A 24,076-nucleotide genomic window follows, 5' to 3' on the forward strand; every position below is an offset into this window, starting at 1 on the left:
AAAATAGTGACAATTTATATTTGCTATTGTAACATTCAATTCACCTTTGAAAAATCATATTAAAGACAACTTACGTATGCTTTGTGATCCTGCTGTTTTACTTAGGAAAATACAGAAGAGAAACTCGTTACTTTTCTTCAGAATCAAATTCTGGATTACCAAGTTAACCCAATGCTTCCTACCTTGCTATATAGATTGTACAACATCTTGTGTTGAATCACTTTGTGTCTACTAATGCTGTTTAAAAATAAGCCTACCATTTAATTCAGATTAGGGTTAGCCATTAATGAATACTGGCAAAGAAAATCTAATATATATACACGGTCTCTGCTATCAGTTATTTAAGGCCTTTAATTAAGTCTCACAGGCTTTAGGTTTATTTCCATACATATTTATTCCATGAACATTCCCTGTAGACTCTGTTTAAATATTCTCTATGAAGAAATCAAACTTTTCTGAGCAGGTGACTATGTAAGCTGAATACACCACCAATTCAAATCACCCCCTTTTTAGTGACCTTTTGGCCATAGATGTCAAAATGTTTCCATCCCCTTCCAGACTCAAACAAGAGACAGATTATTTTTGATAAACTCTAGTATTTATTAAATTATAAAGTCTGTAATCAAAAAGAAAAATGTGGATCAAGACACCTCAAACTACAAGGACTAGACAGCAAAGCCTATGGGAACGCCATGAAGTGTGTTACAAGATTCTGAAACATAAGCTGTTTTCTTTACATTTCCATTTCAGTAACTTTACTATTAAATAGTTGTTATTCATCTATTTTAAAACCCCAAATTCACATCTATGCTCACATTAATTAAGCTGCTTGTTCATACTGATCCCAGACATCTCATAGGTGCCAAATTTTAGTTATGGTTTTATGTCATTCCATGCAGAAAAATATGACAATGCAAGAGTCAGATGAGGATCGTTAATGCACAAATAATACACGCTGGCCAAAAGAACTGAAGATATTTTAAAAAACTATAAAGACCTCAAGAAAACTGGGTTACTACTAAACAGCTCTCAACTATTAACACCCAAGTTCCTTATATTAAATAAATTTCTCAACAGAGACATGTTAGACATTTTAATTACAGGTCTATCCTTACCATACCCCTTCCCACCCCAACTCCCAAAATGCACTACTAGGGATGAGTATAATGTTATGTGGGCAGAAATTTACAGATAACCATTTTTACCTTGAGCATGGATCTGAAAACTTTTTTACTTAAACTTCAGTTACTGTGCACTGTCCATCAGGCCTTCTGGATCTGACACTGACACCCACTGTTCCACCCCCTGCCACAGATCGATCAGTTCCTGATAGATCAGATCGATCAGATACTGTCTGGTTGGGATTAGGAACCAAAAGTCTCTGTTGGGTCAAGGAGTGTTGCGCAACAAGCGCAGATCCATCCTCACTATCACTACTGGCATCTGATTCGGTTTCTTCAATGGAAGTGTCTGGTGCTGGTACCCTGCCTGAAGATGGTGACTCATGATCTTCTTCTCCTTCCCCCCTATGACTCCTTTCAGCTATGCTGTCTCCACCGAGTTGTAAATGTGCAAAAGAGTCTTCCAGCGAAGTGCTTGCATCAGGGGATGGTGTTGCAGGGCTTGTTAACTGACCATCTACTGACGTCAGGGGCCTTACAGAAGAAGACACTAGAGGCTGAACAGAAGCTCCACTCTGTGCTGATACACTGTCCGCTCCATCAGCAGAGCTCTCTCTTGCTAGGTTTACGGTATTAGCATCACAGTCCAGCCTAAGTCCGGCTACTCCCTTCTTTGGTATATCTATTATATCCCGCTTAATCTTCCTGCGACGTCCATGTTCATTTCTCCTATATTGAACCATATTTTCAAGATCGGCAACATACAGAAACCCGGCAATTAACATTTCGGTGCTCTTTTTACCTTTGGAAAAAGCATCTTCCAGCTCTCTACTAGTGCGCTCATCATACTGCCACCACCCATTTCTTCCTTCATAATACCATGCATATTCACCATTTCCTCTACTTGCTGCCTTGAGTTCTTCTGGTGACAATAAGGTTGGCTTATCAAGGAAATCCTCGGGAATTTCTTGTCGACAGAGGGCACATCGCTTTCCAAGCCATGATGCTCCCTTCACACATAGATAGCAGAAAACATGCTTGCAAGGCAGACTGACTGGGTGAACACATGTTTGCAGACAAATGGCACATTCAGGGACAGTTAGAGAAGGTGCAGTATTAGAACAGGACTCATTTGCTTTCCTGTTCGTAGGAAGCATATTTATTGAGTGATCAATCTCACCACAGCCAGCCATCCTGAGAAAATGAGAGAAAATACATATAGTATTAAAATCTTGTTTTAACTCTTCCAATATCTTAATTCAACAATTCAGAAAACATTAAGTACCTGTTACATGCAAGCCACATCCTAGACAATGGGGATACAAAAATGAAAGAGAAAAAAACTCTAACTTGTACAGAAAAATCTTTTTGATTTGTATTAATTTTTACTTGTGGGTGGCAATGAGGCACACAAATGTTAAGCCAAGAATAAAAACATACAACCAAAGTATAGATTTCAAATAAATACACCATTTCTATTTATTCACAGAACTTACATGATAGAACTAAATGCAAAGATTTTAAAATGTATCAATACAACCCATCTAGACTTTTACAATCAGTCTGGAAAGTAGAAAAACAGAAAATTGCTAAAAGTAATTCAGCTTACAATTGCAGAAAGTAACAAATTTTGTAGCCTTTTAAGATACTACTAGGTGCAGTTTTGCAAATATTGCCATGTATTAATGTACTTTTGGTACTTGACAAGGAGACCATATGAAATCAATACCAGAGTTTAAATTCTAGAAATTCCCTTTCTCTGCTGTATAATCTGAAAACACTGGTTAAATCAGTCATTTCGTTCCCCCTCTGTGAAACACTTCTTATGGCGTTTTCTGTTGTTGCTGCCTCTTTCTAAACCATATATATGCTCTTCTTGCTATACTCTTTCAAGATAATCTCATCTATATTCATGGCTTCAACTGTTACCGACTCATAAGTTGACAATCACCAGCCCAGGTCTCTCCTTTCAGCCCTATACCTATACTTTTAATTGCCTATTTTAGATCTCTTCTTGGATGTCTTGAAGGCACAAAAACTGAATTTATGATCTGCTTCCTCCTTATTTACTCACTCCCTAAATGCCACTCTGGAGACACCTCTATTCATCTGCCTTTCAAGCCAGAAATCCATCCTTGAAGCTGTCCTTCTCCTAACCCCTCCCCAACCAAAACATCAGCAAGTTTTATATTTTATCTCCTAAATATCCCCTAAATCTATCTACTATCCACCTCTACCCTTCCCTAGTCACCAAGCAAACACTATTTATTAAATTACTGCATATGCCTTTTAATGGGTCCAGCCTTACCCCTTTTTAAAAGGTTGATTTTAGGTTAAAGACCAGGATCTATATGCCCTGCATGGTCTGGATGCCAGCTCCCACGCCAGCCTCATCTCACATCAAACTTCCCCTTGATCAGGCTTCCAGCCACAGTCGCTACTCCCTCCAATAATAGGTTTTCTCTATATGGAATATTTCTTCACTTCTTGCCTCTCATACCCCTCCATGGACAAACTACTACCCATCTTATATCTTTCTTGAGAAAGCCTCCATGAATTCATGAAACTTAGGTGGGAAACCACCCCACCAAAAAAAAAAAGCTCAACAAATGTTACAATCATATAAGACCATGGGAGAAAATGACATGAATACCGAAGTTGCCCTGAAGAGGAAGGAGAGAGGAAAAAAACCCAAAGATTTGTCAAACTATCTACAAACAGTAAATGCTGGAAAGGGTGTGGAGAAAAGGGAACCCTCCTACACTGTTGGTGGGAATGTAAACTGGTGCAGCCACTATGGAAAACAGTATGGAGGCTCCTTAAAAAACTAAAAATAGAACTACCACACCACCCAGCAATCCCACTACTGGGCATATACCCTGAGAAAACCGTAATTCAAAAAGATACATGCACCCTGATGTTCACTGCAGCACTATGTACAACAGCCAGGACATGGAAGCAACCTAAGTGTCCATCAACAGAGGAATGTATAAAAAAGATATGGTACATATATACAATGGAATATTAGCCATAAAAAAGAACAAAATAATGCCATGTGTGGTAAAATGGATGGATCTAGAGTTGTCATAGTGAAGTCAGACAAATATCATATGATATCACTTATAGGTGGAATCCAAAAAAAAAAAGGGGTACAAATGAACTTATTTACAAAACAGAAGTAGAGTCACAGATGTAGAAAACTTATGGTTACCAGGGGATAAGGTACCATAAGCTTGAGGGATAAATTGGGAGATTGGGACTGACATATACACACTACTATATATAAAATAGGTAACTAATAGGAATCTGCTGTATAGCACAGGGAACTCCACTCAATGCTCTGTAAGGGCCTATATGAGAAAAAAATCTTAAAAAAAATAGTGGATATATGTGTATGTATAACTGATTCCCTTTGTTATGCACCTGAAACTAACACAACTCTGTAAATCAACTATACTCCAATAAAAATTTTAAAAAATTAAAAAAAAAAAAAGATTTGTCAAACTGGATGTATAAAGCTTAAACACTGGTATAAAAATTGGAGCTTCCACCTTACTGATTCAGATAAACATTTATTAAACTACTACTATGGTCCGTATACAATTCTGAGTATTGATGGATCTAAAGATGAATAAGACGCATACCTACTCTGTTAAATAAGGAAACGTACATGCAAACAAGCAGATATTCACAATGTGACCTGATTCCTGCAATAACTGAAATGTGTTAGGATATTTATTAAAAGTAACAATGATAAGAGAGATGAGAGCATAGACATAGGTTAGAAAATTTGGGGTGCAGGAGGCTGGGGAGTGGAGGAGATTCAAGGCAGAGACATGTGCAAAGCACTGAGTCATAAGCAATGGAGCAGCAGGAAATTAAGCTGAAAAGGTAACCAGATGCCCAACCTGAAAACCTTATTGTGCCCTGCTAAAGAAACATCTGATTTGGTTTAATCCCACAGTAATAGGAAACCACAGATATTTTAAAGGGGGAGAAAATGATAAGAGGGTATATATGAGTGATAAGTGAAAGACTGAGAAATGGAGGTGAAGACCTCACAGAGATTAGCAACCCTTAATTAACTGCTGCTTAAAGTGAGTGGCAATCTCTCTCTACTAGTTGGTTCTACCATTTTAAATACGGAATATTTAGAATTTAATCACCATAAGGATATTTGCTTTTTTCCCAAGCTCAAGTTCTCAAAAATGGGTTCAATGGTTACAAAAGGTATAGTCAGTAAAAATGTTTACACTTATCTCTTAGGCTTTCATCACAGTACATCTAATCAAACAAAAATACATTCTCTTACTGCTTTTTCTGTGTCCTTGGTTCCTCAACAGGCAAGGTTCAAAATGATAGTAAGTTTTTGAAAAGACTGCACTGATCTAGAAAAGGAAGCAACACACAGTCTCAAGGGAAAGAACTGATCTCCATGAAATGCTTAATTTCCAATCTTTTTTTTTCAACCTTTAATTTCACTTCCAATCAACTCCTTTACCAGAAATTCTAAGTTACAGAACCTAGTAAAATACAACTTTTTCCTAACCTATGGTAAATTCTAAGTCAACCAAATATGACCTCTTAATATATGTTATTAGGCACTACAGGAGCTTCAGAGTATTCTGAGATACACTTATGCCTTCAAAGATTTTGTAATTTAACAATCTGAGTTATAAGTGAAAGCACATGCTTCTCAACCAGTCAATTAATATCCCCCACCTATTTCCCCTAAAATGATTGGCTGTACACAGAATATTTTGTTAGGCTCTCAAAAACTCATATGTATTTCTTGAATACAAAATCTAAGTACTTTCCAAAATGGCAAGAGACAGAATACCACATATTTCATTTGTCATTTAGCAAAAGATTCAGAATACTTTTGTCTGCCCCAGGTAGTCTTACACTGTGGTAACAGTTTATGTACACTACTTTCAATTTGGCCAAATACTATACTCAGTGCCCAATGTACCTTTAAGAGATTTAAAAGAAAAAATATCTCACACACCATGCTTCTGGGACTTCAGTTTTCTCATCAGTAAAACAGGAAAAATTCATGTTTTGACTCAAAATTCCCTTTTCTAAGATATCTAATACATGCTCATCACACAGTACATAATAAATACTTGCTAACTGAATTTAGCTTCTCACTTTTCTGTTTGTTGGCAAAAGCTATATATAGGCCGTGCTCAGGAAAATAACTCTGAAAACAGTTGTAAGGCACTGGCTACCTAGTTTTAATTCATCAGGTCCTATCGCTACATTTAAATCTCAGGATAACTTTAAACATTTTCATAACAAAAAGAACTAAAATCAGCTGTAGAAAGAGTGAACAATTAGTACATATATTCTTTCATCCCTTTCAATTTAAGTTAAAGAAATCAGTTGTCAATGAAATTCTTGAAAATCTTTTTTTAAATCTCCATATTTATTTGAAGCCCAAGTAAGAAAAAGAAAATAAGGACGCCCTTCATCCACAAGTAATAATTTAACTGAGTAAGACAGATGTTTGATTCTATTCGGAAGACAAAATGTTGAAATGGGCTAATGCTCATCAGTACTTTGAAAAAACGATAGCAACATCTCATATACAATAAGTCCATATCCTAAACTATCTAGGTACCCTCTGGGCAAAGGACAGGCCAATAAATTTAAAATTTTAAAAAGAAAATGTCTAGTAAAATGTAAATAAAATATCCAACAGTGCAACCTGGATGAATGCCATACTTTAAAAAGATACATAATCCCAAACCCTGTTGTACTTAAGTAAAATTAACTCAAAAGTCGATCTTCCATTAGATGCAGTTATCTACAAAAAGCAAGTTTTCAACCTAAAAACATTACTCTCCATCTTGTTTAACATGATCAATATTTTATATGACTCTTACTCTTGCATGCACAAATAAACATAAACATATAATTAACAAACTAAAAAACGCAATTACAGTCATCCCAGGGGAAGACATGAACTGTGAAAGCAACATGCTTATTTAGAAAGGCAAAACAATTCTTTTGGGGCAGGTATTTTGGTTCCCTCATTAGAATGAAGTAAAATTGGATAAACTTCATCAGAAAACAGAGAGACACAAGATAGTTAAAGTTTCATTCACCTAAAGCACTTTCAACTATCAATTTGCCATAGCAAACATCAAATTGTAATTCTGTTTAGCCCACCAAGTACACTCCTAGTCTATCACCAACTAAGAAACGGAGAGAACTTATAAATACGTTTTACATAGCTCTGGATGAGGCACATACAGTGGACAAGATACCATTAAGATATTTAACAAGATAAAGACAAAGCAACCCACTAGCCTGCCTATCTATAGACACACTTCAAGGTAATTTTCATGACCATTTTAATCTACTCTACAAAACAGATTTTTTTTCTTTGCATAGTTTCAATGATCTTCAAATAGGTTGGAGACTGAATATGTTCAGAGGATCATACTGGTGTGTAAGAAATGCTTTTTTTCCTTTCCTTTTTGTAGAGCAAGGATTTGATAAAGAGAATGCTAATCAAAGAGTAGTATTCCCTAACTAGTAAATGTCTCAGGAAACTTCAGAGATCATTTTGAAAAAGGGAATTTATTTCCTGGTTACTAAATTAAGAATAATATGTAGAAATTTGGAATGACGTTAGTCCAACTCTGCTGAAGAACATAGTAAATGTTTCTTTCACTCATTTTCCAAGACTTTCTTACTAACTGAACTCTTAACGTGATATGACTTTTAAGCATAAATCCCATTCTTCTTCTAAACTATGTAAAATATTTCCGGAAGACAAATAAACATCTATTAATGCTAGTAAGGCTTCTCTCTTCAACAAGACCAAATATAGAGGGATATGGGCAGATTCAGTGGAAATCTCCAAGTATTCAGATTTTGTTTAATCTTCTTAAAAACATTTCATTAGTCAAAAGAAAGGTAAAATAACTATAAATGAAAAAGACCTTTAGCTTACATAGTATTGAAGAAATTTCTGCCAGCACTTAAAAACTACAAATATTAAAAGTCAGGTTTTTAATTCTGGGCTCAGAATCCAATTAAAAACATAAAAAAGGGAATAAAGAATAAGGTACTGCAACATCTTTTGCACAGACCTACCAAAAAAGAATGTCATCTTCCTTCCCAAAACTTTGACTATTTTTTAAAAGAAAAAAAAATTCCTCAAGGGCTTCCCTGGTGGCGCAGTGGTTGAGAGTCCGCCTGTCGATGCAGGGGACACGGGTTCGTGCCCCGGTCCAGGAGATCCCACATGCCGCGGAGCGGCTGGGCCCGTGAGCCATGGCCGCTAAGCCTGCACATACGGAACCTGTGCTCCACAACAGGAGAGGCCACAACAGTGAGAGGCCTGCGTACCGCAAAAAAAAAAAAAAAAAAAAAAAAAAAAATCCTCAAATCTTTAGTTCTGCTGGAATATAAAGAGTTTGAGGTTTAATACAAGTTAAAAATATAACATTAAAATTTTAACAATGACCATTCCTAAGTCCTTAAGACAAAATTCTTAACTTTTCCTATTGTACAGTGTGTTGTAATTGGTGGGTGTTTAATTTCTGTTGGATGTCTGTTGATGCATAGCTCATCACATTAAAATATAACAACTAACATTTACTGATTGCATAATATGTGGCAGATACTTTGCGAAGCACTTTATATCTAATCCTCTTATCACCCTATGAAATGGGTCCACTATTTTCCTTATTTTACAGATGAGGAAAGTGAGGTACAGAAAGTTCAGGTGAAGAAATACCCAAAGCCACAGTTCATTAAGTGATGGAGCCAGGCTCAAATCTAGGTTTCATAATCCAGGTGATCTGACTTCATAGTCTTTACCCTTAACTGTTACAGAATGCCTCTAAAATAATCATGACTATCCAAATATAAGAACCACCATCAATAATTTTAGGAAAGACTTCAGGAAGTTACTAAGAAATTTCACAGACTGATAAAGGAATGACATTTTTATCACCTGCTGCAAGAGCTGTCACGTATTTCTCCTTACTCCTTTTCAGTTTTGAACAGAGAAAGTGTCTGAGCATCTACCATGCCCATGGCGGTAGCAGAGAAATGGAAAATAAAACTGCCATCAAAGTTAAGTTGAAGAACACTACATTACCTAATGGTTTCTGATAAGTGTAACAGATACCATTTCTTCCTTTGTACTCCCCAGTAACTAGCAGGGAGGGGATAGATGCATTTTGAATGGATGAAATGTACTATGCACGAAGTATTGCAAAGACCTTGTACATTACGCTATCTTAGTAAGTTTAAACACTTATTTTAAATACAAATGGTTCTTAAACATTTTTAGGTCACAGTCTTATTAAGGAAATCTTACATATAACATCAAGGAGTTCAAGGATCTCTATGAAGCTGGTCCATATATGAACCCTTAAGGAGGCAACAGGAATTCACTGAAAGGTTTTATGTTAGGAAGTGACAGTTTAGTAGTTTATCAAGACCATTTGGACAGAAGTTTGGAGGAAGACTTGGTGTCATGGGGCTAAAAGGAAACTAAAGTTTAGAGTAATCCAGGTATAAGATAATTGGGGGGGGGGGACGACAGATGTAAGGTTCCAACAATAGAATATAAGAAATACTAAGGAAACAGAAATGAAAGCATTTAGTTACTGATGGATGATGGCATCATTCATCAAGATTCGGAACTTGAGGCGAGTTCTGACATAATGACTTTGAGATATTTATAAAGTCTTCAGATGAAGACAGGTAGATGACAGTTGAGTTTACTACATAGGTGCTCTGAAGAAATCTAAGCAGAAAGAAGTCTCATGAGTCACCAACACATACACGGTTCTTGGGACATGAAAATGTACGAATGCCCAAATTAAACCTGTTAGAGCACACAAAAGGGCCAGCGATAGAATCTTGGATTACTCCAACAATTAAGAGTGAGGCAAAGGATGGGAGGAATGGTCAGAGAGGAATGCGGAATAAAGTAAGACTGCCACCTCGAAAGCCACAAGGGGAGACATTTGCAAAAAAGAAGGGTCAAGCAAGGAGAGAACTTATAAAAGTTACTCTTCAACTTATGAAAATTTCCATATTTGTAGTGAAATATATGGTGCAAAAATTGTGAGCACCATACACTGATTAGTTATTTTGATTCCCAGAATCCATCAAGCCTGCTATCAATTACTTTTTACTCAGCTAAGACATCTTTCTTTCCCTATTCCCACAAAGACTATTACAAAACTTCTCCAACCTCTTAGTAAAGAGATATTCTGGACTCCCTTATTAAGAAATTAGGTATGAATGACTCCTCAAATTTTATTTTTATCTTCACTCTACCTTATCATCATTCCTCTTGGCTCAGGATGGGGTACTGCTAGTTTTCAAAGCTAAACTATCCCAATTCCTCCCAGATTTCAATTAATATTCTCCATCCCTAAATTTCAAAATCAACTAACATGCTAAGTCTAATGACCTCTTCCAGTCTGATCTATTCGATCCCATTGAACTAAATGATATTATTAACCATTGACTCTTTTTCTAAAAATTTATATTATTCATTTCCATGATGGTACTCTCTCCTAATTCTCCGTTATCATTTTTTTTCTACCTTCTTTAGCTTCCCTTAAATACCAGTATTCCTCACAGGGGCTCTGTGAGTGACCAAATTTTCATACTACATTCTATGCCTAGACAATCTACTGAATATACCAAATTTATATATATGTATTAGTTTGGAATACTCAGTAGATATATAGTATGTATATATAAACCCCCCATGAGTCCCCAAATCTAATATCCAGAACTGTTCTGGATTCCTAAAATCTGTATTTCCAATTCTGTATTCAAAAAGTCTACCTCAGTATTCTCCAGTCACCTGAAATCAAACATTAATAAAACCAAAATTATCTGCTCCCCTAAACCTACACCCTCTTCCTTTGGTCTCTATCTTGGATAAAACTTGGGAGTCATCCTCAGTGCTCCCCTATTCCTTGGCCACTTTTGCTTTTCTGCAACAGAAACTTCTTTAGAATGTGTTCCCTTTAAAGCTGTGACCTTAATTCTGGCCTCTTGGACACACTCTTATACAAAATACTGACCTCCTAAGTGGCCTTCCTGACCTCAGTCCTTTCTTCTTCATCTTTCCTCAGTTCAATTATGTCTAATTAGTCTCCCCTCCACTCAATCTTCAATAGTTTTCTATTGCCTACATAATCCCACAGAAATTCCTAAACACTGGCTTTCAATTACACTGACATAGCCTTCAGAGTATAACAGACTTAGTTAAAATCTATCATTTATTCTTACTGTTGACCTAGAACAGTGTTTCCCAAACTTCTCTAAAGATAAGAATTAGCTGGTGTGCTCTCTCCTGGAAATCTGTACACATCTGGGTTAGAGTCTAAAACTCAGTTTTCAACAAGTGCCCTAGTAGATTATTCTCAGAGATATTTGGTAAACACTGACCCAGGGAAAATGACTTCATCTCTGTTTCTTCATCAGTAGATAAGGCTACTACCATCTTGTGACTGAATTCAGTAATCCAAGTAAAATACCCAGTAAGCACCTGGCAATAAGTAGGCACTAAATAAACACTCATTCCCTGTGAAGTCTCTATTTCCCACTCCACCTTCACACATAGGACTGCTCCCCGACTCCCCTAAGATACCTTGATATTTAGGCAGCTGTGCCCTTCCCCATTCCCTTGGCTTAAAATATAATTCCTAGTTTTCTGATTGTTAAAATTCTATTCATTCTTTAAGACCAAACCAAAAGTTCCCTGTTCACTCTGAACCCTTCAGATGGAATAAATCCTCTCAGTTCTGAAAGCATTGTATTGTTGCCTCAATACAGTATTTCTTCCACTATGTAATTATTAATTACATATGTGTCTTACTGACTACACCAGTCTAGTTCCTTGATGGCCATGATAGTCTGATGGTCAGACTATCTGACCTACAGGATTAAAAAATATACATATGTATATAGATAGACAATACATGAACAGAGTTAAATAAAAAATATATTTGTTCCAATTTTAAAGAAAAATGCTTACTGGTTTCAACTGTCTTTTATCAAATTCTCAACATTGACTAAGAATGATATGGTCATACTTTTAATGGGAATATATAATCAAAGCACCATATTGGAAAAGTAGATAACAATAGTTATATGTCAAACTGGGAGAACATATGAAATAGTATCTACAAGGGTCACTCTCTGGTCAAGTATATTAAACACTGTTATCACCAAAACTGTAAAAGTAAAGTGTTCACTGCATTTTTCATGAATGACTCAAGTTGGATATTTTTCATATCAACTTGGAAGACGGAAATATGATGTTCATTGTGTGAAAAAGTTTCATCAATAACAGAATGAAGTTCAATATGGGCAAGATCAAGGTAGTAGCAACATTTTAAAGCATACTTCACAAAGAGAAACTGATAGGAAAACAAAACTGGGGACTACAGTGACTCCAATAGGAATTAAAATGCATGTACTAACTTGTTAAAAGAACCAATTAATTAAAAAAACCTATTTATTTTACTGAAACATGTTTTTAATAACTAGTATTTTATAACCCATAAGTCTTTCTTATTTATAAAGGCTGATATTATCTCCTTAGTTGGTTATTTAAGTAAATTACTATGTAAAGAAAAAGTAGAACCTAGAAGACCTGGAGATCTTTCCAGTTTTTTTTTAGCCTTCTATGAGCAAATTTCTCTGTCTTCAGTTCCACTTTTTAATAGAGATTTTTCCCTATGAAGAGATTTTTTTTTGGAAATCTACATTAATAATAATTTAATGTGAATAAAATTGTCAACTCAAAGATCTAAAAGTCTATATAAAATGCTCATTTTGTATAATTAAAACTAACTATGACAGATACTTGATTTATTACATTTTATACCAGTCTACTTAATTTACTGCAGCTTTGGAACAAACATGATGCCATACTTACATTTCTACTACAGATCCCACAGATGTCTGTCACAAAAATAAAACATCTTCTTCACGAGCAATCAGCCAGTTTGCAGTATTTTCTCCTCCATTGCTGGATCATCCTGTGCTGCAAAAGAAAAATTTCAACATCAACTTCTCTACAGACTAAGATCAACAACATTAAAAATTAATTTCAGTCAATTATGTATGATTCTTCATTTAACAAAATTCACTAGCAAATTTTATCTCAAAAGTGGAAAAATTTCAAGACAAGGACGCCTGCTTTCTCCACTGCTATTCAACACTTTACTGGAAGTTCTAGCCAGAGCAATTAGACCAGAAAAAGATATGAAAAGCATACAAATTGGTAAGGAAGAAGTAAAACCATTAACTATTTGCAGAGACAGTAAAATTTTCTCTTCTCTATATAGAAAATTCTGGAGAATCCCCAAGAAAGCTACTAAAGTAATAAACAAATTCAGCAAAATTGCAGTTTATTATAAGTTCAAAGCACAAAAAAATCAGTTCTGTATCTAGCAGTCAACAATTCAAACAGGAAATCAAGAAAGCAATTCCATTTATAATAGCATCTAAAAGAATGAAATACCTAGAAATCAACTTAACCAAGGAGGTGAAAGACTTGTACATTGAAAACTACAAAGCACTGCTGAAAGAAATTAAAGAAGAGTTAAATAATGGAAAGACAACTGGTGTTCATGGATTGGAAGACTATGAAGATGACAGAACTATCCAAAGTGATCTACAGATTAAACATAATTCTTATCAAAATTCCAAGAGCCTTTTTTTCAGAAATGAAGAAACAAATCTTCAAATTCATATGGAATTGTGAGGGGCCCCAAATAGCCAAAAATAATCTTGAAAAAGAACAAAGTTGGTGAGTTCAAGCTTCTCGATTTCAAAACTTACTACAAAGCTATAGTAATCAAGACAGGGTGGTACTGGCATAAGGACAGACAAAGATACCAACAGAAGAGAGAGTCCAGAAATAAACCCATCTATGGCCAACTGATATATTTTACCACAAGAAAAAAAATTTAAGTGAAACAAGTTCTTTATGGACAAAGTAGCCCACATGGAATGTATTCCATAGCCACTGCCTTCCTACAAGAAGGTAACGTATGGGAATTCGCAAGGTCATCATCACATTAACTAGGACCTCCTGGTATTTATATGTATGTCCAAGTTTAAGCCAACCTTCTCTCAAGATGCCTGTTGTCCAGGAAGTCCAGAGTCACCAACTAAAGCATCATCTCAGCCATTAATCCTCTTTCTTCTCATTTAGTATTTCCTCCTTCCACTTCATCATGCCCACTGTGGGAGGCTCATTTCACCACACAGAAATTAGAATCAAGCATACATGATGACTAAAGAGATGACGGGCTTCACAGTAACCACAAGACAGGAGAGACAAATACTCTTTCAGTTCCATGTGCCGCTCAGTGTGGGAATCCATCTCCCTAAAAAATTTGTAATTTTAGTATTTAAGACGATATATGGCCTTTAAATACAAGCCAGCCTATCTCACCAAATGTTTAACAGACCAAACAGTATGCAATCTGTTTCAAAACTGGAGAACTTTCAGAAGTAACTGACTAGAAAGGGTTTCTAAACAACTTGACTTTTTGTTTTACTCTGACTTTAGAACTTAGTCTTTACATGATAAGGACTCCACTGTCCTGACTTTCCACCACAGCGCTTTCACTTTACCCTCCAAGAGCCTACAACTTCAATGGCACCAAAGAATACTCCATCATTCACTTCCCTCCTGTAGCCTACTCAAAATAGAAACTGTCCAGTTTCACACACAGGACAGCAGGAAACACTCTACTATTCTAACATCATTACTCTTAAAAACAAACAAAAAAACCCCACTTATTCTTTGAAGTCTCCAACCATCGGCTATAATCCCCTATAGGTATTCTCTCTTAACCCTTAAGGTACTGACTTAATCTACTCACCACTGGTCATCCTATTCATCTTATCTCCTGACATCTCACTATGAACCTATTTAAATATCCTTGAGAATAAACCACTCAACACCTAACTCAGAGGTTCCTGAACTTGCCCCACAGAGGTGGCTTGTTAGAAATACACATTCTCAGGCTCTAACCCGAGATACTGTAGGCCAGTAGAGATGGGTTTCAGCCCAGGAATCTCACCTCAAGTGATGCTGATGCAGGTAGTCCATCGAATACAATTTGAGAAACACTGTCCTTGTTTTTCAATTCCTAAAATCCTAAATTCAATTAACTTCATCACTCCCCTCCCCCCCAAAAAATATGATGGCCACATTTGGAACTAGATGCGTCCTAAAACTACTGCCTCTCTAAAATCTTAATCTTACTCTCAGATCACAAGCTCCGGTCCTTTCAGCTCACTTATTCATTCCCACACCCACTCTTTAATTTCAAGGGGCCCTCCAGTCTCTTGACCACCTCCTTTCCTTTCTCCAATACCTGATCTCATTTCCTTTCCTGCCCAATCTGGAGCCCAACCATTTTAACTTCTTAAGAGAATGCTTGGTTCTCTCATATCTCTGTCTCTCATCTACACATACTCTACACACCCCCATCTCTGCATATATCTAACAATGTGACATCTCAGCTTCCATGCCTTAACCAATGAGTGCTGACAGAGAAAAACAAAATTCTTCTTCTCATTCCCCTCCTAACACATCACACCAAATTCTGTCAACTTTCATCCCTAACACCTTTGGAATCTATCCTCCATTCTCTTGCCATTGCTAGTCCCCTAGTTTAGAATTTTGTCCTCTCTCTCCTGGACTACTGTTCAGCCTGATTATCTTGCTTCAGTATCACCCCTTAAATTTATTCACCAAGTCTCTGAGTGTGATAGACTTAAAAAGAAAAATGAAGCCTTCCATACGCGAAGCCCTATATGGGCTCTCCAGCCTATACAACAAAGGTAAAGCTCCTTAGAACAATATTCAAAAGTCTTAAAGACCTGAAACCTAAATAACTCTCTAGTCTTATCTCTCTCTCACAAATTAATACTCTACTTACACCTAATTACTCAGTTCTCCAAACTTCCCTTTGTAGTTCTGTATTTCCTCCTGCCTGGTATAGTCTCCCTCTTTTAAGGCTAAAAAGAATGCTACTACCTTTCTCTGACTACCTCCAAAAAACTGTTCCCTCCCCTCTATTTTGTAATTCTTCTATTACTGAATTTATCATATGCACTGCAATCATCTGTTCGCTTCTGACTCTTCTAATAAACCATGAGCCCCCTGAAGACAAGGACAATTTATATCTCTAAGCGGCCAGTAAACTGCCAATCAGTTGTTGACAACTTGAACTGGTATTTCTTGGATGAATGAAAAACTAAATTTATTTACTAACATAACACAACATTTGCATTCTAATTGTGAATAGGCACCCAACCACAAAAGACATAAAGATATCTAAGCTCTAATCCTTTCTTTAAACAACTTAAAATCTAACAGAGGGAGTTACTACATTTACAAATATAAAATTCATGCCATCTTTATATCTTTTGACAAGTACATCATTTATCCAGCTTTATTTGCTGGCAATGAATTCTACAGAATGCAGATAAAAATCTAGGAATAAAACCAATTTTAGTAAATCTTGCAAGCTACGGGGACTTTTCCAATTCCTGTATCCCACGGCTAAATTTCAAAGCTGACTCTAAATGGATAATGGTTGAGGGGAGGAAAATGAACTAAAACCTATGTAGTCATCTAGATCCTAGCTATGACAACTGTGGTCCTCAACTAGCAACATCAGCATTACCTGGGAGTTCCTTACAAACAAAATATCTGAAGCCCCACTCCCTACCAAGAGAATCAGATCTCAGGTATTTCATATGCATACTAAAGTTCAGGAAGCACTAGTAGACCCATTATATCATCGAATCCTCAAAATGACTCTGTGAGAAATTTTATAAATGAGGAAACCCAAGCCCACAAGAATTTAACCCCAAATCACGAAACTATCAATACTGGGAGATGAGATTCAAGCTCAAGTATATCTTTAAAAAAATATTTTCCTCAATGTGCTGTATCTCAAAGAAAAGGTCTAGAATAGCACTGTCTAATAGAAAGATGATGCAAGCCACATATGTAATTTCACATTTTCTATTAGCCACATTAACAATAATAAGAAAACAGGTAGATTTAATTTAAAGAATATATTTTATTTAACCCAATATATTCTAAACATTACCATTTCCACTGGTATTTAATATAAATTAATTATTAATGTGATATTTTACACTCGTGTGTGTGTACACTCTTTGAAATCTAGTGTGTATTTTACTTATAGCACAACTCAATTCAGACTAGCCACATAGTTTGCTCAATAGCTCCATGTGGCTAGTGGCTACTGGCAATGCAGGTTTAGAATGTCTTGCATACCAACAGGTTTTTTCCAACACAAAACTGGCAATTTACTACAAGAATTGTTGAATAAAGAAAATGAACTCCATGTTACTTTACTCACACCTTTGCTGGCACAGATGAAAAATAAAATTGCATATTTTGCTGTGATCAAAACTGACTGGTTTAGCTAGTCTCAATTCTACCAAATAGATCCATCAACTCTAGCCTCTGAGAATTACAATGCCAATTGGGCACAACATAGGGTATGGCATGTATCAGTAATATTCAGAACAGTCATGTAAAGTAGCCCTCAGAAAACTTCTACATTTGAAACCAAATATTTTTTCTTTAATGGAAGGAGGGGGAGGCTTTTACTTTCAACTAAAGATAAAAGAATAGTATAATTCCAACTACAGGCCAGAATTAATTTGGCAAACATACATAATTCCTTCTGCAACGAATGATTTGTAAATTATCACCAAAGTCAACACAATTTATGAATTATTACAGTAAAATTTGCCACAATATTTTGACATGCAAATACCAATTAGCTAATGGGTTAAGGTTCCTTCTTAAGGTGTAAACTTATACAGAAATGAACCATTAGGAAGGTAACATAGAAAGAGAAAACATATGAAACTAAATGAGATATTTCTGCCCCTTAACAATTCTAAAGAAAAAAAGTGGCAGACTGAATTTAAAAATATATAAAAGAGATTAGAGAGTATCAGTTAATTTAAATCATCTACCCATTCAACCAGTTAAGTATAACTGAAAATGAATATTGTACTACTTATAATTTGTGACCACTCAACAAATTCATGCTCCTATTATTTGTACCTACTGGTATTTTCTCTGAAAACAGGCTTAATTACAAGTCTACTTTTCAAGTCAGTCATGGAGTCAAAAAAAAAAAAAAGTTTTTTTTAGATTACAGATTCAAATAAATGATTATCTTTTTTTAAAGAACTCATCAAAGAAAAAGATAAGCATGTAACAGTTAAAATATCAAATTACAAAGATCTGAAGATTTCCTGTATTTTTCCAATTATACTAACAGCTAATGTTTAATAAAATAGTTCTTACTCTTTATTCAAAATACACAAAACAGGAAATGTTCTATATAAAAGATATCAGTGCCAGAAAAGAAAAATACTACAAATCTTACAACTTTTGGTATACAAAGTCAAAAAAGAAAAAGCAAGGACCAGTAAAAGAAGGAACAGAGAGAGAGAGATCGGGTGTAATTCAGCAGATACATCTTAATATTTCTTAAGAAAGAGTCCCAAATTGAGAGATGTAACTAAATGCCCTAATGTTTCCATTTTTAGCTTTCCTTCTCATCTCCTGCTAAAACTCAGCTTACTGAAAGCACACTTCATACTGGGAGACAAAAGTCTTCAGTCAAAACTCATTTCAACTAAATGGGGTCCAATATTTTACAGTACTCTATGTTAAAGAATTATTTCCACCACTGTGTTTAACACTTCCCATAAAAAACATTATGACAACCTCCGGCCTTCACAATCTTCATACCCAAGAATTAAATCTTTATATTTTCCACCCAAAAAGGTGGGCTTTGCATTTTATTTTAACAAAACATTAAATGTGAATGTGAACAAGTACTGTCTTTTAATCACATAAACCAGAAGTTGCATAGCCTGCAACCATTTTGTAAATAAGAAAAGCTCTGCTGCTAATTATCTGTGTGACCTTGGTCAAGTCACAACTCCCATGTCTTTGTTATTTCACCCTACTCTACACTTCCATAATTCTAAATACTTTAATTAATACGATTTAACAACGGGTTTTGTTTTAACTAACTCAAAGGGTAATAAGCCATGAACACTCAACAGTCCATAAATAGCACAGGTGGTTGTAGCAGAATGTAAATAAGATGGATTCCATACCCACAAAGACAGTTTCTAATCCAGCTGGTCGCACAAAATCAGTTCCTTGGGCACAATCAAAAACCAGGCAAGAGGATGGAAAAGGTTCACCTTGTTACTAACACTGGGGGAAAAAAAGCATTCAAATACCCAACTGACAGTGTGTCAGGTGTTTTATGCTAGTAAATTGCTAATACATGATATAATATTCTCTATGCAGATCAATATTGTGAAAAGAAAAAATTTAATACTATATTTTTCTTCTACTAACTCAAGAAATCATTTTTACATCCTTTCAAAAAAAAAAAAATCTGCCCTATCCTTGCGACAACTCAAAAACAAAATACTTTACCAGTTGACACATGTCTCCTACCAAAAAAAAAAAAAAAATTCTTTTTTTCTTCCTCTTGTCTAATGATCAGCTATTTGGAAAAACAGTTTTCCTGATGATTATAATTCTACCAAGTTTTTAACAACCGAGTAAATAACAAAATCCTACAAATGTTTACCATTATTTTCATTTTGCCCACAATTTACACTGGCCCACTTGAAACATAAATTCTAAATCAAAGATTCGGCTTAACAAAATGCTCCAATTTAAGATGTACAAGCTAAAACAAACACATCCAAAATCTATTTCTAAAGTGGTTTTTCACTTTTCCGGTTTGCTCTTTAAAATTGGATTACTTGACGTATTTTCATGATTTTTAGAGCACTCCCAGACATTCAACACGAACAGTATTTGCTGGTCACAAAAACAGCAAAGCCAACATCATAAATCCTGTTAGTTGTGCAGGTCATTTTCCTCCTGGGTCTTATATGCCACGTCTTTTAAAGGTCTAAATATAGATTCACTTATTAAAAAAACAAAAACAGTTTTAAGTCTTCCAGTTTCCATAAGTATATACTGCTTTTAACGCCAATGTCATACTTTCAAATTCTATTTTAAAAGTACACACATTGGAGGGGTACCTGAAATGTCAATCATCCAAAGACAACGCGTTTTTCTATCATTTCTTGGCTTTCTTCTCTCAATTCCACAGTTTTAATATTACTTAATAAACAAAATATTACTTAACAAACAAAATGTACGTACTTTAGAAACTTGAGAAATAAGTGCTCACTAAAATGGCACTTAGGGAAAAGAAAAACATATTAAAAGCGATATCAAGCGGAAAAGATCTAGTTGCCAGAAGTGTGTGTAAACTCAAAACAATTTTTCAGCCTTTCTCTAGATGCCCACGGAAAACAAAACAGCGGCAACAATTTAAGACCCGTACTCTTTCAGTCGGGATGGGGGGTAGGGAGAGAATTCCGCACCCAGCAACCAGAAGAACAAAGCAACAGCCTCCGCTGTTAAGATGCACCGAGGTTTTTGGAGGCTCAACGGGTATTGAGAGATCTCTTAATGATTCTGATGCTTTAATAACAGCGCTGGGCTTAACGAGAGCAAGGCGAGGGACTGCTCGTCATATTAGGCCATACCCAGAAACTGAACCGGAGGAGGAGGGAAAGAGGGAAGAGAAAGAAGCCAAAGACACTCCGGAAAAAGACAAAATGCAGTAACTCTACGCCCTGACCCAAGGCCCGGGTAGAAGCCTCCGCACGGGAAATTTGGGAGTAGGATACCCCTTAAACCATTGCCGCCCCTAAATCTTGAGGCCCAAAGTCCCCGTGTAGAGGCCTGACACCACCGATGAGGGGAAAGGAGAGGGACCTGGCTGCCACCAAAGGCAGCGACGAGGACCCCGGCGGAAGAGGCTGCGCAGTAATGGCCGCTGCTCCGCCTCTCGCACCCGGACCGTGACCAGCTCCGGGCTGTCGCCCAGGGCAGGGGCTGCGGCGGCCCCAGGCAACGCAGAGCCCGTCACCGTCTTCTTGCCTGTGACAGCAGCCAAGCTGGGAGCGACGGAAAGGGCTGAGCTGTCCCACCCCGGCTCGGCGCAACAGCCGCGGTCCCCCCGGCCCAAGGGCGTCCACCTACGTACCGGCCCCTGACCCCGCCGCCGCCGCCCCTCTCAGGCCCGGAGCGCAGGGCCGACCCAGAGTGTGTCGCCGTTGGAGGTGACACCGCGGGCCATCACTTCTCTCCCCAACTTAGGATCCCGGAGCGGCTAACTTTCACCCTGCCCCTCAATTGGGCTTCGCCCCTACTCGCACCTCTGTGGCCACAGCCGCGGTCGCCTCGCGGTCTTTTCTCTTCGGCCTCGGGGCCCGCAGCGGCCGGGGACGCGCGCGCGGCCGTCACGTGACCGCCGGTAGCGTCGCGGGGGGCGGGGCCGCGCGATGCGGAAGCAGTGCCGCGCACCCGTGAGCTCGCTCAAGCCCAGCTCCCCCTAGTTCCCCACGCCCCGTTCCTGACGCACGCCGCAGGTTGCCTACCTTCTCCTATCTTTGGGGAGCTGCAGTTTCGCCGCTTCTAACTGCTTTATATTTTGCTTTACTTGTAATTAGGTGCCGAAGAATTCCGAAAGAATGCAAGTCCACCAGAGAAAGATTTGGGGCCGAGGAAGTAAGACACGTGTACAACCAGCAGGTGGTGCTGCTCAGAAACCCAGCTTCGAGATCCAGGAGAAGCCCTTTGGGCGCCTAGCTGGATTTGGGGGTGAAGAGTCCTTGGCAAAACTACTGGTTCTCTTTCAAAAAAAAAGGAAGTTCCAATTTATTCATCTTTTGAACCACTGAGCAATTTAATAGGAAAAAAAATCTTACTTTCCTTTGGGCTCATTTTTCTTAGAGCAGGGCGCAGGAAGCTGCAGGAAGAGATTAATCAGCATAAGAATCTAAAGCTAAAGAAATGGCTTTATTTTATTGCACGTGTTTGGTTTCAAACATCAGAATCCTGGCAGTACCCTCCATTTCAATTTAGAATATACATCATCTGTTTTTGGAACTGATTGTATTTTCTTAATTTGTAGTAAAATGAAAAAGGTGGAAGAGCATGCTTTTTTATTTTTAAAAGAATATATGTTTCAACATTCCTTGCCAGCATCTTCTTAATTTGCAATGCTGTTGCATTTTGAACTCTCATTAACTGTTTATGGTTAATTTTCAAGGTTGGAAATTTTTCAGAGTTTCAGAGTTTATATATATGTGTATTTTCTTTTATTCTGTCTGTCTACCTATCTGTCTGCTGATCTGTCTATCCATCTGCGTGCAAGAAAGGAATTAATCAACAGGAGTCTCACTAAAACGCCATTACAGGCTTCAAACTCTCAGCCACAGCCATAGTCTTAGTCATTTCAGTGAATAGCTCTTGCTCACATCATCTTTCCTTGCTCACACCTATCTGTACTTTCTCTCTTTCTCTCATGCCCCGTATCCACTTTGCAAATAATCTGCTGGCTCTTCGTTCAAAACACGTTTTGAATTGGACTACTGACCGCCTCTACTACAACCTACATTATCTCTTAGACCAGGGACTGGTTTTCTTGCTTCTGTCCTTGCTTTCCTTTGAGTCTGTTCTCCACCCAGAGGCCACAGTAAACTTATTAAAAAGGAAGTCAGTCATACCACATCTTTGTTGGAAGTCTCCCCTAGCTTCCCAAAACAAAGTAAAAACCAAAGTCCTTAACAGTGGTGCTAAGACTCTCCCCTCATTACCTCCCTGACCTCACAAACTGCTTGTTTAGCTTTGTGTTCCAAGAAGATTCTACAAAGTTTCTCAACCTCGGTGTCTGCAGTTGCTCTTTCCTCTGCTCGGAAAACTCTTCACCATAGTGGCTTTCTCCCTCTGTCTGGGCTCAAATGCCATCTTTTCAGTCAGGCCTCTACTTGCCAAACTATTTTAAATCGTGACATTCCCCCATTCCCAATATTTCTTATTCCTCTCACCTTTTTCTCTCTAATACTTAGCACAATGTAAAGGATGACTTAGTTTACCTGTTTATCTCTACTGTGTGTCTCTGCACACTAGAACATAAGTCTCTCGGGGTCAAGAATTTGTGTTCTATTTTGTATTCCAACTGCCAGGAATAGTACCTAACACACTTAGAGAGGCTCTCTGGAAAATATATGTTGAATGATTGAATGAATATGTGCACACACATTTATATACTAAATAATATATAAATGAATAAAAACTTATTTGTCAGCAGTTGTATATAGAGAGGAAAATTGAGTGTATGGAATGTTATGCACCCCACCTTCACCACACCTGAAAGATAGTATGAGTTTCTGTCTATGAGTAATACAGGAGGGCACCTCTCAACATGGACAGAATTATTTGAAAAGTAATTGGTTTCCAGTAATTGTCACGATGCCCAAACTTTCAAATGGTTTACATAAAGAAATAAATCAGAGCCCAACAGATTCAAGGTATCTCTGTAATAATGTTATTATCATTTTCATTCTATTTTGCTTCATTGAATCAAGAAGTTGCAAAAGACTGCTAGGAATTGCTCATTATTCATAACTGTCTATTTCCCACAAGCATATAAAATGTGTTCATGAATACCACACGTCTCAGGTACCCCCTCCTCCCTGTACTATCCCCCCCAACATATAAAAATGTTTGATGTTGTTAGTTTAATGGTCAAAATATTCTGTTTAGTTAACATCTGAAGACATCCATGAAAACATGCATGAGAAAATTGTATGTGTCACAGTGGAAAATGTTTTGAAAACAATTGATATAGCTAGTCTAGGGCAGTGGTTTTCAGAGTGTTTTCCAGTGTTCCCTGGGGGTCCTTGAGATCCTTTCAGAGGATCCTAGAGGTAAAAATTATTTGGATAATAATATATACAAAGACTCTAGCTGCCTTGTTTCT

The 24,076-nt window shown here is 37.1% G+C and overlaps 1 protein-coding gene across 2 annotated transcripts; it reads right to left on the bottom strand.

Annotated features, from left to right (window-relative positions):
- Window positions 1-579: 579 nt before the first annotated feature.
- On the bottom strand, window positions 580-21,557 carry RNF146 (ring finger protein 146). 2 transcript variants are annotated; one of them, XM_065888937.1, is made up of 3 exons: window positions 21,468-21,557; window positions 13,057-13,164; window positions 580-2,315 (listed from the first exon to the last, which is right to left on the bottom strand). In XM_065888937.1, coding segments are annotated over exons 2-3 (1,083 nt in total). In that variant the 5' UTR covers window positions 13,059-13,164; window positions 21,468-21,557; the 3' UTR covers window positions 580-1,234. The 2 variants fall into 2 exon arrangements, with proteins under 2 accessions (XP_065745009.1, XP_065745010.1); XM_065888938.1 differs by having other exon boundaries at window positions 13,057-13,159; window positions 21,468-21,509.
- Between the last annotated feature and the right edge of the window lie 2,519 nt (window positions 21,558-24,076).

Source organism: Phocoena phocoena, chromosome 12 (genome assembly GCF_963924675.1).
Source record: "Phocoena phocoena chromosome 12, mPhoPho1.1, whole genome shotgun sequence".
Taxonomy (NCBI): domain Eukaryota; kingdom Metazoa; phylum Chordata; class Mammalia; order Artiodactyla; family Phocoenidae; genus Phocoena; species Phocoena phocoena.